The sequence below is a fragment of the Rhopalosiphum maidis genome, chromosome 2 (genome assembly GCF_003676215.2).
Source record: "Rhopalosiphum maidis isolate BTI-1 chromosome 2, ASM367621v3, whole genome shotgun sequence".
Classification (NCBI taxonomy): Eukaryota; Metazoa; Arthropoda; class Insecta; order Hemiptera; family Aphididae; genus Rhopalosiphum; species Rhopalosiphum maidis.
The window spans coordinates 66,030,844-66,049,647 of NC_040878.1; the positions used below are offsets into that span (position 1 = coordinate 66,030,844).

The 18,804-nt window shown below is 24.6% G+C and overlaps 1 protein-coding gene across 3 annotated transcripts; it reads right to left on the minus strand.

The window, feature by feature from the left end:
• Positions 1 to 1,498: 1,498 nt before the first annotated feature.
• Positions 1,499 to 18,433, minus strand: LOC113552709 (TBC1 domain family member 23). Of its 3 annotated transcripts, none has more exons than XM_026955564.1 (13): positions 18,154 to 18,433; positions 5,905 to 6,099; positions 5,632 to 5,843; positions 5,239 to 5,561; positions 5,037 to 5,161; positions 4,830 to 4,980; positions 4,568 to 4,774; positions 3,847 to 4,063; positions 3,634 to 3,781; positions 3,398 to 3,567; positions 3,222 to 3,336; positions 2,970 to 3,146; positions 1,499 to 1,768 (listed from the first exon to the last, which is right to left on the minus strand). In XM_026955564.1, the coding sequence occupies exons 2-13, from the start codon at positions 5,928 to 5,930 to the stop codon at positions 1,687 to 1,689; spliced, it is 1,953 nt and encodes a 650-aa protein (XP_026811365.1). In that variant the 5' UTR covers positions 5,931 to 6,099; positions 18,154 to 18,433; the 3' UTR covers positions 1,499 to 1,686. The 3 variants fall into 3 exon arrangements, with proteins under 3 accessions (XP_026811365.1, XP_026811367.1, XP_026811366.1); XM_026955566.1 differs by lacking the exon at positions 18,154 to 18,433 and adding an exon at positions 11,463 to 11,478; XM_026955565.1 differs by lacking the exon at positions 18,154 to 18,433 and adding an exon at positions 6,787 to 6,892.
• Between the last annotated feature and the right edge of the window lie 371 nt (positions 18,434 to 18,804).

An 18,804-nucleotide genomic window follows, 5' to 3' on the forward strand; every position in this document is an offset into this window, starting at 1 on the left:
TATTTAATTATTAACTTTAATTCAAAAAAGTAATACATTCATCAATTTTTTTTTTAAATTAATTTAATTATAATTAAGAATTTAAAGTTTTTTTATATGACTTTTATTTTTACAGTGCAATTTATTATGTAATTTTTATGTATTTTTTGGTATAATTATACAGTTTTTATGTGTTTTAAATGGAATTAAATCCGGTCTTTTCTTAAAACATATATGACCCCCCCCCCTCGAAAATTCCTGGGCACACCACTGCATGGCCGCATAGATAATGGGCTATTTTTCTGCATAGTACCCGATTGATCAAATACTGACTATTGAGTGCAAGAGTGTAAAGCTATTAATATAATCATTAATCATGTCACTGAACTTGTGTTTAAATATCTTCATAACATAGATGTATTTATGTACATGTGACTTCTAGCATTGATAAATAATTTTATAATTTTTCATTTGATCAACATTGAACAAGGAATATTTATATTAAAATATTAACAAATAAACAAATATTCATCATTTTATTATATTTTACAAAATATTCATACTGTATAGTATGTAAGTTTTTTAAATAAATGTTGACCAACTCACTGAATAAATAAAATTGTTTAAGGGAAAGCACTAATTACTAAATGGTATGTCTATGGTTTTGGATTACACATTTTGATCAAACTCATACAATAAATGTATAGACCAAGTTATTACTTATGTAAGTATAATGAATACAATTAATTTTTAATTCTATTGGAAAAAGGAAACAATACAATTAACTCAATATATATAATATATATTTATTAACAAGAAACTTAATACCTACTCATCACAAACATTACAAAGATGTTTTTTAAAGACTGTGTGTAAAAAAATTATCAATAATGCTTCAAATAATAATTAACATTAACAAACTTTTCATCTAACAAAAATAAATATCAGTGTAAGTTAAAAATAAGTCAGGAAATAAGAATATTTTTTATTATTATAATGTTAATATTTTCACAACTCATAACTGTTGGCCAATTAATTAGTTTATCAGTTTGACTTCATATTAATATCAAGTAAATTAATAGATTTAATAATCTATTAGTTCTTAATTCTTAAAAATAGACAATTAAAGTAAGTATGTGAAAGTATAATACAAACTTTATTTATAGACTGTTTTTAAAATATTAAGAATAAGGCTTTTTAGTTTTTTCATAATTTTAACAACTTAATAATTAAAAACAAAATAACATTATTTAAATTTCTAATAATATACCTAATTAAAATAAACAAGAACAAATCATAATATAAATAATCATATTTAAAAAAGTTAAGAATAATGAACCGTAGATATAATACAATCAACATTAATTTCATAATTTTAACGATTTAAAACGACCTTTCAATAAAAAAATTTATTTCAAATTTTTCAATAACTAAAATGAATTCAAAACAATAAATTATGAAATAATATATATTTTATATACTTTTCTAGTAAAGATTTATTTTGTTTCGCATAATGTTTATGAAAAACATTCATGAAGCTAATAAATGAGCAATCTTAATTTGTTTTTTTTAATAAAATAATTTTTTTTTTTATTATTATTAAAACAATGTATTCACTAACTTCTAATTATTTGTATTAAGTAATTGTATTGAATTTTTTTTTTTTTTTGATAAAAAATGTTGTTTTAGCAATTTGTACAAAATTGATCAGCTTTCAGTACGCTCAATGTAATCCAATATTTGCTTGCTTATTATATCAGTAGCTTTTTGTGATTGTGGTATTAAAAATCTAAAAACAATAAAATTAAAATAATTTCATATATAATATGATCTAGAATACGAGTAATAGTAATAATATTAAAGTTTAAATCATTATATTTTCTTAAATAGATATTTTTTAGTTTAAAAAAAAACTAATACAAATAATTCTAAATTTTAGATTTCTCAACTACCAAACCAATATTATTTTGTAAAATTGAATAAAATGGCTTAATATACACCAAAGTACTTTAATAAAATTAAAATAATTGGTACTTGTATTAATATTAAGGATTATTAAAATACTACGAACTGAAAACTATTATTAAATTTCTACCTACAAATATACAATCAGTCTAAATTCTATTTTAACAAAACATTTATCAATAGCTATTTCAGTATTTTTTGTTCTTTTCTTGTTACTTCACTTTTATAAATAGATATAATTTTTTTTTTAGTCCTCACTATTTATAAAAAAAATATAAATTTATTTGAGAAATTTGTTTTTTCCAATTACCATAAATTATTTATTATCAAGAAGTGAAAAATATGTATTGAAAGTATATCACAATGTTTAACAGTTAGCAATGTGCCAATAAAATTAGTTTGGGAACCATTGTTTAAAAAACCTTGAGTATTTAAATTTTTTTAATTCAAAATAATTATAAATGTATAATATTTCATAGAATATCAAACAAAATTTATTAATTTTTCATATACACATGTTAAATGCAAAAATTTAAATAAGTGATATTAGAGCTTTCACTTGAAAATTATTATTTTTTAGAAATTGTGTATCTTTATTATACATGTTTATTAATAAAAAATGTAAATTATACAAGCTATTCAAAATACAGCTAAAATGAATAATACAAAATACTACTTAAAAAATCTTCAATGTTATTCTTAATTTTATTAATGTATCATGTTAATGTAAAATAAAATAATTTATTTTCATCAGTAGGAGTTGAAACTTGTTTTAGCTATGTAGGTTACAATATACGAGATTTAGATAACGATCCTGGTATGACATGTTTTATACTATTAAAAATAATACAAACATACATTTATATACTATAAATCATTGTACAACATACACTATAACAAAACATAAATTTTTTAAGTATTTAAATATGTTTATCAAGTATCAACTAAAGTATTACTTCTATTACGCTTATTCTTCTCATATTAAACACATAACATAACTTAATAAACAAAATATTAATAATAACCTGTCTATATCTTTTTCTGGTCCAGAATATTCAAAAATAATTAAATCAGGTCGTTTTTTACGACATTTAATATTCAAAATAGTTCCCAGTGAATGATTTACCAGTGAACAAATTTTATTAGAATCTTTTGTGTCTACTTCAACAATTATCAGGTTATTTTTTGTCAACACCAATTTCCTATTTTAAAAAGTATATAAACATCATATTAAACAATTTTTTAATTCATCAAAGAATTAATTATTAGTTTATTACCCTGGAATTACTGTTCCGTCATCTCTGATATGTTGACAATCAAATGATGCAATTACATTGAATTTATTTAATAGCATCGATAAACTATTATAATGAGCTACATCATCTGGTTCATCTAATTAAAATTGAAACTTAAGGTTTATTAATAATGAAAATATAATTTCTTTTTTAAATACCTTCTGAATCTTGATTATTGTCATCTTCATCTATTGCAAAAACTGGTGCCATATTTCTATATCTTTTGCTACCTCCATTTGTTTTTTCATTTTTTGTACTATTGTTATTACTTGATAAAAAATCCATTAATTTACCTTTGACTTCAAACGATTTGGATCTCATTGCCACACTATAATATATTTATACATGTAATTGTGCGTTTGAAAAACAATGAAATATTTTGAACATTCTTTACCCAAGTTTAGAAAACAATTCATTAGTTGAATTTGTTTGAGTCAATCGTTCTTTATTTTGATTTGGACTACTTAGACACTGTGAACATCGTTTACGATCATGATCACTCAAGCCATCAATATTGTTTTTTTCAAAATATTCATGAAGTGCTATTAAAATGGAGATTATGAATAAAATAACAATTTTAACTATTTCTAAGAAGAAAAATACAAACCCTGATAGCCACCATTAAGCATAGAAACATAGAGAGAATGTTTTTGTAAAAATGCAGAAACAACCATGTGAGTATTTTGGTTAGCATCTAAACCACTACCACAACCTGAGAAACACCAATGTTCTCCTCCTCCTGAACGGCCCTCAACAAAGCTCTGCTTCTGACATGATAATAGCCCTTCAACAGCAGTCCAAAAAGAAACAGGATCTTCCAAAAGCTTTAAAAACAAAATAAATATTGAATGTTATTTTTAACATGAAATCTTATTATTTATAAGAAGGACCTATCTGATTTTTGCTGCAAATAATTGGTAACATTTTAATGTATTAAAAAAATTAAGTAAATATAAGTAGTATGCATATATTCAATTATTCCATAACTCAGTTAATGTAAATATAGTTTTGTTTTATTTAAAATATCATAATCAATTTTTAAATGAATAAAAAAATAATAATTATGGAAAAGAAACCAGGTAATATCATGTCGAATTATTATGAGTTGTGTATAAAAAATATATCATAGATAAACCAACATTGTTGATACATGTTATATTTTTCATAAAATTCAAAATTTTAAACAAATATAATTTTCAATAAAATGTTGAACTATTTATAAATTAGTGTTCTTTGATCATTCCAAAAAGTTTTGAAAAGTATACTTATCTGGGTTTCATAGAAAGCCTTATGCTAAAAAAAAAAAATAAATAAATAATGGTGCATACTAAAGTACTATCTAGCGGAAAGGCAATAGGCAAATGTCCAGCATTGTATTGCTCTGCAGGTCTGCAATCCATTACAAAAAATTTCAAACTGTTTGTGACTGTCTTATTTGTATGAGACACTAATTCAGTTACACTAATTGGAAGGCATAACATTTGAGAAATTCCTTTATCCTGTTGCTTTAGGTCAAAAATATATCCAGCAATATCCTGAAAATAATTCAAAATACTAAGTATTGACTTTAACAGATATTTAATTACATACTTTTATAAAAGATGAAGGTGTTTGTTTATCATAATATTCTGCCAAAGACCAAAAATCGTTTATATCATCTATGGCCAATTGTGATGGCAAATTTCCAAGAATTTCTATCAATTGTGTTTTAGGTTGATGTTTTAATGAAAAGATATGATCCCTAATATAAGATTTAAAATATTAGACTTGGATAAATATTTGTTATAAAAAATTTACCTTGCATTGATGATGAATACTAAAGCCAAAAAAAATATAAAAAACCTGTCTTTTTTTGCTAAGTATAAATCCCAAATAATTAAAATTACTTCTAAAGAACATGTTTCAGAAAATAAAGTTTGTATCTAATTGAAAAAAAAAATAATAATTAAAATTAGCAATTATTGAAAAATTTTGTATAGATCAATAAATTAATAGATACCCATGAGTCACTATAAAGTTCTGGCCCCAATTTTAGAGAATCTAATAAATTACACAATTCTGGATCATGATATAATAACAATATCCGTAGTAAATGATTACAGTCTTGATGTTTAGCTAAGTACTCTTCATCGATCGCGCGGAACATAGTATATGTATCAATTCGAGGTAGTTTTAATGATATGATTGGTCGAATTATTGATGGCCATCTCTTACTTATATCATACGTGTCTGTATTATATATTTTGCACATTGTCACCAATATAGCTTCAGTGTCTGACAAACAATTTAATTTTTCTTCTTCGTCTTCAATTTCTAAAGAAGCTAAACATATTTAGAAATAGATACATTAAAATGTTTTTAATACTTTAATAATTTTTGTTTATTCACATACCAATTAACATTTGACAGTCAACCTCCAATTGTTCTATGTTCTTTATAATTGGTCTCTCATCTAACAAAGTTTGAATAGTATCATCATCACGGGTCAGTAACTGACGCCACATTTGACCCCTACATTCATTAGCTATTACAGTAAAATTTCCAGATTCTTCACTAAGTGGAGACTCGTCTTTCTCACAAAGTGCTTTTTCTAATGCTTTCATCCTATACATAAATCATATAATCAGTGAACATAATATTATATAGGTAGCTTGTATATACATACCATCCTTCATCTTCCTCTTCAGACATCTTAAATAATATTTATCTAGACAAGTTAATAATCTAATAAGAACGTTTTAGAAGAAAACATAGTCGTCAAATTGTAAACATGCAAAAGGTACTTTCTTTGTTAATGATCACATACACATCACTAGAAATTAGTCATAAAACTGTTTTATATTATCAATTTATGTCTGGTCTGAAAACATTTAAAAGTAAAGAAATTATTACAATTATAATAAAACTATAGTCTATAGAAGTGCATCATTTTCTAAAATGTTTTATTATTTATTACAGTTAAATAATGTTATCTAATACTTATTTATCATTCTTTAAGCAAATGATAAGTCTTTTATCAGTTTTCGTTTAAAAATTAAAACGTAATAATAATTATAGGTTGGCATTAATGTTCAAATAGGATTATTGGAATATTATATCTACTATTTTACTTAGGTTTTACGTTCTGTGGTTTTACTTAGTCAGCCAGTTAGGTACATATTACATAATATTATTATTATTAATATATTAAATATTGTATAACTATATGTTAGCTTCTAGCTTTAGAAATTAGAATTGATAAAAATTAATAATTAAATTCTATTATAGATAATTAAAAATATTAAAATATTTTTTCAAAATTAAAATCGAAGAAGGAATTGTAGCACATTAATACGTATTGTTTGGAATTAATATAAATAGGTATAGAATAAAATATTATGACTTATAGATTATAACGGTGTACGAAGGCTCTAATTAGATAATAGATGTTGTCGATGTTGATCAATGATCAGTAATATGAAATGTAAAACTGAAGGTCAGTAATTTTAATGACACGATGACAATAGCATTAAAGCGTATTTAACATTACTCAATAATTAGTACATACCTTTTGGCAATTACCACTGATTGACTGATTATAAATATTGGAACTTAAAATACTATATTATTTATAATCAATGCTATATGTTATTACCTACGACCAAATTATGTAATATGTGCCTATAAGCTATACTTACAAGTTACAACTTACTAAAAACTAAACTTAATAGTTGATGCCTACCGACATAGTAAAGTAGGTACCTAGCTTGTTAAGTAGTAGACTATATTACATTAAATAGGTACTAAATAGAAATTAGAGACTAAGCAATAATTACAACTATTTATGACTTTATATATTATATAGGCACTAAGGTACCTAAGTACTTGTACTTCAACACCATATTATAATATTATTATTACATAATATTTATAGTTTGTTTAAACACCGAAAAACAAATATTACCTATATTTTTATATTATAAGTACCTACGGAAAATGCTATATAGTTACTAATAACTAGTAAAATGTAACTTTTATTTATTTTTTTTTTTTTGACATTTTAGTAAATTTTTATGTTTTTAAGTCATTTAAAAAAAAAATGGATACAATTTGTTAAAAAATTTATTAAAATTCATTCTGAAAAAATAAAATAAAATATTATTTATTTTGCTTAGTTGTACTTCTATTTTTATTATTTGTTTTATTTGTTATTATGTTTTTACCGATCAGATAAATCATATATATGACACCAACTATAATACGGTTTGTCGAACGAAATTATTGTTGACACGTGTAAAATCTACACCGTAGACACTTATAGGTACATACATACAATTAGATAAAGATAAGCTATTTAACTAAATCATGATTTCGTATGACACTGTTGAGTTTAGTTTCGCACTATCGTATATAATTTCGTATTAATAAAACAACAAAACAATATTTTTCAATGTTAATAATAATTTTAAGAGCATTTAAAAAAAAAAATTCTATTATGAGTACATTAAATTGTATTTTTAAGGCATTTTTCTTGGTTCTTAGAGCATTTAAATCCATTCCCTATATATAACGATAGGTACCTAGGTATATTTAATATATAGTCATATAGATGATACATTTATAGTAGGTATACTAGTAAATGCCTATACAGTGGAGTAGCCATGTGGAACAATAGGCCATGCACCTATGCCCCTACCCCCCTCGACTATATTATCAACTTAATATAATTTATTATTTATTAATTATTGTTAATTGTGTTTTTTTAGTATTTTAGGTTTGGCCCCCTTTTAAAATCCTGCCTACGCCACTGAGCTTTTATATATATAATATATGAAATATTTACATTTAGACAGGTAAGTAAGTAGATGCTTAGATCATAGTTACTTCACCCCTCCTTCCAGCACCTAGGCCACAGCAACTTTTGAATAATATTAGGAGTAAGTTAAGTACATACTGTTGAATCTTCTAAAATTCAATGAAACAATAAATATATTTTATTTTTAGTGGTTAAAACAAAAATCTTAAATAATTTATCCTCACCATTCATATGTTTATAATGTGTTTCGTATTATTTATTATTATTATTAAAAAAAAAAAAAAAATAATAATATTTTCAATTTACTTTCTCTTTCTTTCTGATTCACGTGGCACGCACCAAAAACAAAAAATATTCATGCGTAGTCTTTCAAGTGGATTTTGAGTAATCTTAATGGTTAAATCATTTATTAAAAAAATACAGAGAATAGAGAATAATATTATGAGGATTTAAAATCATTGGTTTTGAATTTTATTAATTATATTCAACTAAAAAAATAATAAAAAATTTTAAACGATATTAATTTTTTTAAATAGAATATTTTGTTAATTGTTGTCAAAATGATAATCAGATCTTTGAAAATATTATTCTTTATAATTTTTGGAATAGAAAATTTTATTTTAATTAAATCTCTAGAAAACTGCATAAAAAACTAGTTCTGTTTACTTTACCACCTAGTCTTAAAAAATAAATTGTAAATATAATATAACTACGAACTAAGATCTAATTTGTGAATTTAACTAATGTAATACCACTCATACCTAATAGTCCTAATGTCTAATGCTCATTATATAGCTGTTGTAAAAAAGTAACACCTATCCTTATTCCACTACAATTATAGACACCAACACCATATTATACTAACTAAATTGTTTATATTTCGAAGTTCACTTAAATGGATTACCTTGTATATATAATATAGACATATAGTAGATATAGCCTCTGATATGGTTATTAACATAGATTAATAAAATATATAATATACTATTAGGGTGTTATTTAATATAGTCCGGTATTCAAAATTAATTTTCTACTACTACTATACCTACTATATAATATTTTAAATGTTATATTATTTCTGTTACATTGTTTCGTTTTGAGATTTATTTAAATAATTGAAATTGTCGAAATTTGTCTTTTCTTTTAGTTTTTATTGGCTTAGGATAAAATTATTAATTATAAGTACTTAAATAAAGTTTTAAAATTTAATACAATATATACAAGATCCCTTTTTTTCATTATTTACAATATACTATATTTGCCCCAGCACAAGATTAGTTTAACCGCTTAGGTATAGGACATGCCATAGGCGGAACTAGACATTTTCATTAGACTGGGCCATTTATGAGACTATATGAGAGTCATTTTGCACCTATCATATCCAAAGGAAAGGGCGGAGGGCGATAGGGAACACCAATGTTTTTTATTACAGTACAAATGTATAACATAAGTAATTTATTTTATTACATTTAAAATAATATGTTCTTAGGTAGCAAATGTATATTGTATACATTAATACGGAGCCAATAAGCCTGGGTCATGGCCCAGTTGGCCCACGCCATAGTTTCGTCCATGGGACATGCTGTAATATTAACTAATATTTTTAAAATGATGTATCTATATATAATATATTCTATTATTGCAATAAAAATTATCTATCTACCTGCTGTACTGAAGGGGCACAATTAATATATAACATAATATGACGTGTTAACTATTAAGGGTACATTACTATATTGAGTAACTATTGATACATATACTTATATAATATTATCACGTTAATAAGCTAATTATAAGAAATACATCATAATAATATGATAAGTAATTAATTATTTTAATACTTTTATTATTTCATTCAATTGAATTATTTCGTGATAAGTTTTGAAGTGAACAGTCGTCCATTAATATACTCACGGATGATTTCTTTTTTTAATCGAAAGTAAACCTAGTTATAGTGTAAATTGGGGCGGGGTGTCAAGGAGATCTGGAGATCATGACATAATTTTAGTTTGAAATGTCTGGGTGGGTCCTGGGTTCCAGGAATGGAAGGGACTATGGGATTTCGTACTAATGGGTTATTTTTGGAGGTAAGACAGTTGTGAGAGTGTTGGTAATGTATTTTAGCTTCTTCATAAACTAATTTTAATTTTAGGTTAAAGAATGTATCATATTGTTTGAAATGTAAAAAGATGAATTTACTAGTTTAAGTTTTCTAATATTATACTTTGAAATATTTGATTTTTATTCAGATTTTAAGTTTAAGTTTTTTTAGTTTCCACATTCGTTTAGATTAGTTTAATTAAGGATTTATAGATGAGCAGTTTTATTGGTTTTAATGTGTTTATTATTATTAATAAATGCTTTAAATAGACATAGTTGAGAATTTAGATTGAATTGCTTATAATAGAAAAATATAAGTTCTAAACTCTAAAGTTAACCCAAAATATTTAATTATTTATAAAATTGGAATTTTCATACCATTGATAAAGACATCAAGGCAAGGCACAATTAATCTGAGGATAATTAATATGTTATGTATAGATTTAGATTTATTTATTTTTAACCTCCATTTTATGTACTAGTTTACCATGATGGAAAGGTGATTTTAAAGATAGTGAGAAGTGATAATGGGGTTAGAATTAGCCTAGTTATCAGCATTAATCGGTGACCAACGGGCTTAGCACGTTGTAATGTGTTGTTCTAAAACGTAAATGTAGAGTAAATGGGTACCTTCCACCTTATTGAAGAGCACCCGAAAAGATTTTAGCTAACTCGAAAGCACTTTACTGAAACGAGTACTGAAATATCTACTAGAAAAATAATATACATGACTGCAGAAAGACTGAATGCAATTTTTTTTTTTTTTTTTTAATAAGCACCTGCTGTGATACCAAACCTTATAAAATATGCGATATGATTTTTTTTTCGAGAACATATGAAATTGTATCTAAAACTTTAAACCCTTGATTGTATCTTTTGAAATCTGCTGAATTCAAGATATCTAATAAGTTTTTTTGCTTAAATTAAAAAAAAGTAATGTAACGTATGTACTGCTAGTTGCTACATACATTTTTAAGAGCCTTTGAAATAGACATCTACTGTTTTATTATATTTTTTTATATTATATTTATTATAAGTATAATACGTGCAGTAGGTATACCTATAACAGGTATAATATAAGTATATTATTACATATATGTAATATTCTATATTACTCCATTACATTTTTGAAAATTAAATTTAAAAAAAAATTATTACTTCAATATAATTTATTAAATGGGTGCATATAATAGTATAATGTACATAAAATAGCTAATATAGGCATTTTTTAAAAACATTAACTATGCTATCAGTAACTGAAAAGGCAATACATACTGCATTAAAAAACACAAATTTAAATACTAGGTAAACTAGGAAAAGGTACTCACATACAATAATATACTGACGAATGATGATAATTAATTATAATTTATAATAAAGAACTTGGTCAATAGCATAAAAATGAGAATAATAAAAAATAATTAATATAGTAGGCTATTTAACTCATCTATAGTAATGTAGGTAACAATAATCTAAAAGCTAAATTATTTATTATTTACACTATTAATAATTGACAAATATAGTTTACTGTTTAACAATAAAAATATTAAATTAAATAGACAAGAAATACAAAAACTAATAATTGGTTAATTATTACATTTATACATTGTAATACAATTACATTATATTTCACGTTTATAAAGAACGCATACATATCGCATTTAATAATGTCAAGTGTTAACTGATTATATTCTACAATAATAATAATTTATTATGTTCAAATTTTAAGTAATAAAAGCATTGCATGATGTGATACCATAAAATAACACATAACCATTATTACAATGTTATATATATAGGTGCGGTATTAATGTATATTACGTTAATAGATTATGACGTATAAAATATTTTTCATAGTTAATTTTATTTCAATATTTTTGAATTGAAACTGATAGATATTATTGTATTTATCAAATATTTAATAAAAAAAAAATCAACAAATGTATTAATAAAAAAGAAAAACTAGTGTCTAAGTATAAAATAAAATGTGATCTTTGCTTTATCTTTACTTAACTTTGACATAGTTTAATATACTAAAAACTTATTTTGTTTTAATATTTATTTTTAGTCTTAGTTTAAGTTTTAATTATGTTATCCTGAACGTAAGATTATAACTAAAAAAACATTAATAAATGCATAAATTGTTATGAAATTTCAGATATTGTATCAGATGTATAGTTATTTGTTTTTTTACTTATAATCACTGTTCAGATCTAAAGAAGTGAGCTTATGATCCTCTGATAAAAATTATCTCTGGCCTCTATGGGCATATTTTGAACTACAGTTGACAAAATTTCGTTTTAAGTTTTAATTCAAAATAAATCTACATGATTAATTCTGCAGATCACACATCGTATATATATCAACTCTAAACAACTGAAAAACTTTAACGGCCAACACGTCCCTGAAAATGCATGGGGTTGAATAAAAATTAGTAAGCCTTTATTTAATATTTGTTTAGCATAATAAAAAAGATGATAAAAATTACCTAAGTCAAAATAGATACATTTTTATTTTTTTATAAAGTTTATATTGCAATAGTCTATAAAATGTCTAAATTCTTACTTAAAAAGATCAATTGATCTGGGATCTATTTTTTACGCGCTACGAACGAGTTCCGTACATCAGAATTGTCCGTACGCCAATTAAGTGCCGATACAACTCTAAAAGGAAATTTGTATTTTTGACGTTCGAATGTCGTTTGTAAAAAAATAAGCACTCTGTCTAATGTTTCCTTCAGATCAATGCAATTTTGTAGGCAGCATTTCCATCTCCTTATCACTGCACATATAGAAAACATCGATGATACGTATAACGTATAAATAAAAGTGAAACGGTGATAATTACTATTTAATATTATGCAAGATCTGGTCTGTACATCGGCGTAACTAGGGATGGCTAGAGGGCTTAGCCCCTTGTATTTGTATTTAGCCCCCCTATAAGGTTTTACTTTTTAGCCTCAATTAGCCTTCAAATTATTTTTAACTTTGAGTTTCTAGGACTCTAGACCCTGTAACTATTAAATCCTATAGTTACACCTATGATAGGTCTGTAATCGATACATGATGATGTCTTGTTCAAAGGAGACATTTAGATTTTATAATACATAACTATGAATATGAGACAAATAGGTATTTTAAATACTAAATAAAAATGTATTTATTTTTATGTATTATACCTAATGTCTGTATAAAGGTATATCATTTTTTTTTAAGAATAAATAACGGTAGAAATTCTAAGCTGTAGTCCTAATATTTCAGTAATTCAGCCACTGATCAATATCTTTTATTTGGTAGTATTTAAAAATATATACTTAAATCTATTCTAGTTCTATTAATTACGAGCTTAGTAGTTGTAGACAACCGTTTTTGGTACTTATGTATTTTCATCTGTATTAATTGCATTTCTCAGATATTTTATATATGACGATAAAAAAATGTTCATATAAAAGAAAATATACATATATATTGTTTACATTTAGATAATCATAATATAGTAGAGTAGTTATTAATTAATATTTCATAGTTACATATAAACACAAAAAAATGTTTGAAAAATTATAAACAGGATGATAATTTTAAAGGTAAATTACTCGTTTTATCAAAAATGTTAAACGTTTTTGAAAATATACTTTTTTCAGATATTATACTAGTATAATATAATAGATTAATAGGTATACTTTTATTTTTATCATACCAAAGTGTCATACATATTATATATCATATATGTCATCGCAATTCCGCGTAAAACATAGACATGCACTTTATGTAAAAATAGACATCTATAATAGATGAGCAGATTAGAAGACCAATATTGTCCACTTCATTCCTTCATTCAACTTAAACATTAAATACAAAAATTAAAAAATCAATTATTATTCGTCCAAAACTAGATTTTTCTATAGTTGTCTACATTGAAATAATGCATGATATTAGGCTTGCATTGGTTACATTTAAAATACTAAAAATATAAAAATTATAGCGATAAAAAATAGTCAAAAATATCATTTTTATTAGAAAATGTTGTTTAGTACTAACTTAAAATTATCACTTAAATTTTTAGAGAAAATAACTGTTCACTTTTAAAATAATCACCTTATATATATATATATATGTACTATATAATACATAAACATGATATATCCAAAGTTTATATCGTATCGAATGATAATTATTAAATTTAAGTGGGTTTACTCATTAGTAAAACTATTGATTATAGAATAGTCTACTCTATAATCAATGGTAAAACTGATTGTCCCTATACAGGCTACAGTGCTATAAAAAATAAGAGCATTAAGTGAAATAATATCCTCCATATTCTGGTTTATGATAAAATAAATAAATAATATTAGAATATTATTTAAGATAGATAAATCTATTAACCATTGATAATACACAATGATGACATATTTATTATTTGGACTGTTTATAATAATTTTACATCGCCAAGGATTGTTTAAAATTATTTAATTTGTTAAAACACTTTTTTGTATTAGATTAAATAATATTATCTTAGAAGTTATTAAATACTATCGTTATTGTAATTGTCCATGCAAATCATACATAAAGTAGGTATATAAGTAATTTTGATGTAGTAGATATATGAAAATTATAATTAAAATATATATTATTACATTTTTCATGTTTTATTTACTTATTCAATATATTAATTGTACATACTTAGTAAAAATTAAAAAATATTTATTCTCAAATAAATTATTATACCTAACAAGAAAGTGGAAAGCTATATTTATTTATCCATAATGAATAATATAGAAATAGATAGGTTAATGGTTAATGTTTAATAAACTATTTTTGGTTGAATATTATATCATTTTATATATAATCGATATCAAATTTTAATATTAATTTACTAAACATTGATATAAAAATATGATATATGTATCTACCATATTTTTTAATATATTATTTATAATACATTATTTTTTAAATTATATTTATTTTATAGGTAAGTATAATTATATTATCTTTTAAATGGTCTAAATTTCAAGTTTACCATTAAAATAAAGCCACTCTTCATGGTTCTTTTACGGATGCTAGTGTAGTATACTATAGATTAGCTGACCCATTAACCCCCCACCTAAAAATATCACTGTTGTTTGTTGATTTGTATACTTTCACCAATCGTATTTCAGTAAATTATATAATATTTAATGTCACTACTTTTAATAATTTGTCAAATATAACACTAAATTACGCTTGAACAAACGTGAGTATATATTATAAAGCCTAACATTAATTACATAATATGAAATGTTGTGTGTATATTATAGGTACATAAATACATCACTACATTTTTGAAATTTAAAAAATAGATATAATTTCACTAGACAGTTTGAGAACTGAGTAAAAGCCATAATTTTTTACTATTTTAATGGACAACTTGTAGTTTAGATTTTGAGCGGAGCATTAATGTAGTATTGATTTTACAACGATATAATTTATTCTTGTGTGTGTGTAGGTATATAAATTATACATTGTATAGTAAAAAAAAAATGCTTCGATTTTGCTTTGTGAGGATGATTTGGTAGCAAATTGGATCTAGTTGGTACTTTTGAGAGGACAAAATCCGATTTTAATCAAAATATAGTCAGTAAAAACTAAAACAAAATTTTTTTTAAAACAAGAATTTTATATGCAAAACTAATTTTCGGCAAAATCGATTTTGTGTATTTTTAATTTTATGTAACTCAAATACAAAAATAAGTGTTTTATTTTTTACAAGTGATCAAATTAATAGATTAAGTTAATTTAATATATACTTTTTTATTAAATTATGAATGACGTAATTTTTAAATAAATTTGACTATTTTTTAACTATTTATAGACGTTTAACATTTTTTTTTTTTAAATAAATATAGTTAAAAAAATATTTGCTCAGTCAAAAGCCTGAAATTATAGTACTAGGTTTCTCATTTAAAGCTGACACTAATTAAATATAAAAAATATATAAACACAATTTATTTTTGTATAGTAAAACCTCTAAATAGCGGAAATTCTCAGACACCAAAATTTCGTCCACTATTCAAAGGGGGTAACGTAAAAATATATGCGCTAGGTTATAGTGTTATTATTTAATGATCTATTGATATAATAAATTCTATAATATATATTATGAAAATATAAAATAAGGAATGCATAGTGAATAATACATATATAAATATAATTCAATTTTGGCAAAAAAATCGGTTTATGAACCAATTTGTTATTGTCAAACAAGTAAAAGCGGGTTTTCTGTCATATTTTTTTCTTTATTTTTAAATTAAGATTGAATAGGTGTCTTCTATTTGGAGGTTTCCCCATTCCTAAAATAAAACTCTGCTATAAGGAGGTCTTCGTTAGCCGTTAAGGGAGTTTTTACTGTATTAATTTCAAAATTTGAATGAAATTAAATATTTATGCGTAGACTAGGGATTTTAATTATTTAAAAATATTATTGGTACTTGAAAGTTGAAATTTTAACATATGTATATTATTGAACTTTATACATACAATGCAATTGTCAATTGCAATGATGTTGTATAGTCACAAACGGATTACTTATTGTAAAATAAATTACTTTAATGGCAATACTAATATTTAATCGTTAATACGCATATATATATCATAAAATATTAAAATATACTTATTACTTAGTTATATAGGCTGACAGACAATCTCTGTTCAGAATCGTTTATCGTTTGCAGTTATTCATCGTTGAATTCAAATTTAATACATACATTATAGTGACCTACTCAATGGCGAGGTACATTCGACACCTACTGGCTACTGCAGTACTGCAGTGTGCAGATACAGTAAAATTGTTATCTACTATCCCCTTTTAATTTTGTATTCTGGAGCAATTTTTTTATGAACATTTCGACGTATCTTTAAATATTTAATGAATTTTAATATCATTATACCTATTCATTTTCATAAACTTATATCGTTATATGTATAGAATTTTAGAATGACTACTAGGTTTGAATTAAATAAAAGCATAAAATATTAGGTGCAAGGTTTTTAAAAGCACATAATAGTTTACAGTAACTGACAACTGTATTAAATATTTAATATAATATTGTACATAAAATATCATAAATATCAACTTCTTTATTCAAATGACCAGGGGCGGATCCAGACCGAGATAACAGGGGGGGGGGACGATTTTTAAAGGGCACACATTAATTTTGATTAAGTATTTATTTAGGTACATACATATGTTACTTTCCACAGTCTCGTACAGAACAAAAAAAAATATTTTTTATAGTAGATAATAGTAATAAAAAAATATATCACTATAATTTTGTTACCCTTGAAGTATAATTACGTTAAAAACTAAAATCAGGGACTTAAACTATTTTTTATGAGATAGAACGGGGGGGGGGGCGATCGCCCCAGTCTGGATCCGCCACTGCAAATGACAAACACCCTTTATAATTGGTCATCATTACATGATTTTTCTGAACCATCTAAAATCTAAATCAATCTTTGCGAATAGTTTCTTAATTATTGAAACTACTAAAAACTAAATAATATAATATGTCTCCGTGTCATTAAACATAATATTATCCTAATACCTATTTTATATTTTAATAACTTAGAAGCTATTCGTTCGTATTTCAGTTTTTTTTATTAAATAGTATAGAATAAATTCAATTAAAATCTTTTTTAAAAGGAGAAGTTTCTACAGTTGTAACAGAACACTCCTTACATTTTATAACATATATATGTGTTTGAAAATAAGGTGTTTAATTAGGCATAACAATTTTTTTTTAAATTCATAATTAAAGAAAAAAATCTACGTGAGCGTACATAACGAATCACTGTATTTGTACCCAACATCACTACATATACATACTTAACAAATAATATATATATATATATATAATTATAGCATAACTATGATTTATAATATAATATATACCTAGGTATATTAATATAATAATATATGTATATAAATGTGATATACGATATACCTCATCCATTATATTTATTAATATAAATTATTCTCGCTTACCCACATATCGCGAACATTATAGGTACTTTAATGGTTTGAAGTTTCTGTTTTGATGCACAATGAAACGCGGCCGTAACGTTAAATAAAAAAAATAAAATCAATATATGTACGTAAATAGGTAAAAGTATAGATTCCTATAGGGTATAGTATGGTTATGGACGTAAATTGTGGTGTGTATGTTTAAATGATTTTAAGTCACTGGGGTGAACGCGGCATCGTACGCAACTCATAGTGGCATAGAAATAATGACGTTTCGATAATTTAATAATAATATTAAATATCAAATTTAAAAGTTCGTCGTTACGACGTCACAGCGCTCGTCGAATACCGTGAGTGTCGCCACAGCGGCATTAAAAAATTAATGTTTGCGTGTGAGTGTGTGACGTGATCACATCGCTGGTCGTCGTCAAATGTCCCGCCAAAAGTGGCCAGTGGGCGTACTGTGCTATTCGTCGTCGTGGGCTTCCGGATTGACGACCAAACGGGTTGGCTACACTGTTAGCCGCCGCTATCGAGAGACGTACTTGCGCCCCACGGGATCAAGTGTACACGGAGAACAACTACTTTAACCGTGCGGCACGTGGTGGGGGATGCGGCCACGATCGCGCGGTGCGTGGAAGGGATGACGGGGAAGGAGTGGAGGAACGAACG